The sequence below is a fragment of the Cariama cristata genome, unplaced genomic scaffold (genome assembly GCF_000690535.1).
Source record: "Cariama cristata isolate BGI_N322 unplaced genomic scaffold, ASM69053v1 scaffold22068, whole genome shotgun sequence".
NCBI classification, from domain to species: domain Eukaryota; kingdom Metazoa; phylum Chordata; class Aves; order Cariamiformes; family Cariamidae; genus Cariama; species Cariama cristata.
The window spans coordinates 710-1,002 of NW_009630918.1; the positions used below are offsets into that span (position 1 = coordinate 710).

Genomic DNA, 293 nt, shown 5'->3' on the forward strand with positions numbered 1-293 from the left:
TTGCCCCTCACCCACTGGCAACCCCCAGCCTCTTCCCCAGCCGCAGTGGCGGCTCCATGGCCAAGCGGCAGCAGTGGAGCATGGGCAGATATTTGGAGGGGAAGGTTCTCACCATCGCTCCCGGGGGGGGTGAAAGTGGGCTACGACTTTTTGGTTTTTACCAGCCCCTTCTGGACCAGGCAGCGATAGAATTCCTGAATGTATGTGTACACACACTTCCAATCCGGCTCGCGCATCCGGACCATGTCCTCCACGTCCAGCAACTGCGGACAGTACGCGGCCTTCCGGGGCGC

The 293-nt window shown here is 61.1% G+C and overlaps 1 protein-coding gene across 1 annotated transcript in view; it reads right to left on the reverse strand.

Annotated features, from left to right (window-relative positions):
- Positions 1 to 140: 140 nt before the first annotated feature.
- The window catches only part of SMTN (smoothelin), a 5,114-nt gene continuing 4,961 nt past the window's right edge, over positions 141 to 293 (reverse strand). Inside the window, exon 10 of the mRNA XM_009705759.1 lies at positions 141 to 281. Within this exon, the coding sequence (XP_009704061.1) occupies positions 141 to 281 (141 nt within the window). The remainder of the gene's footprint in view (positions 282 to 293) is intronic.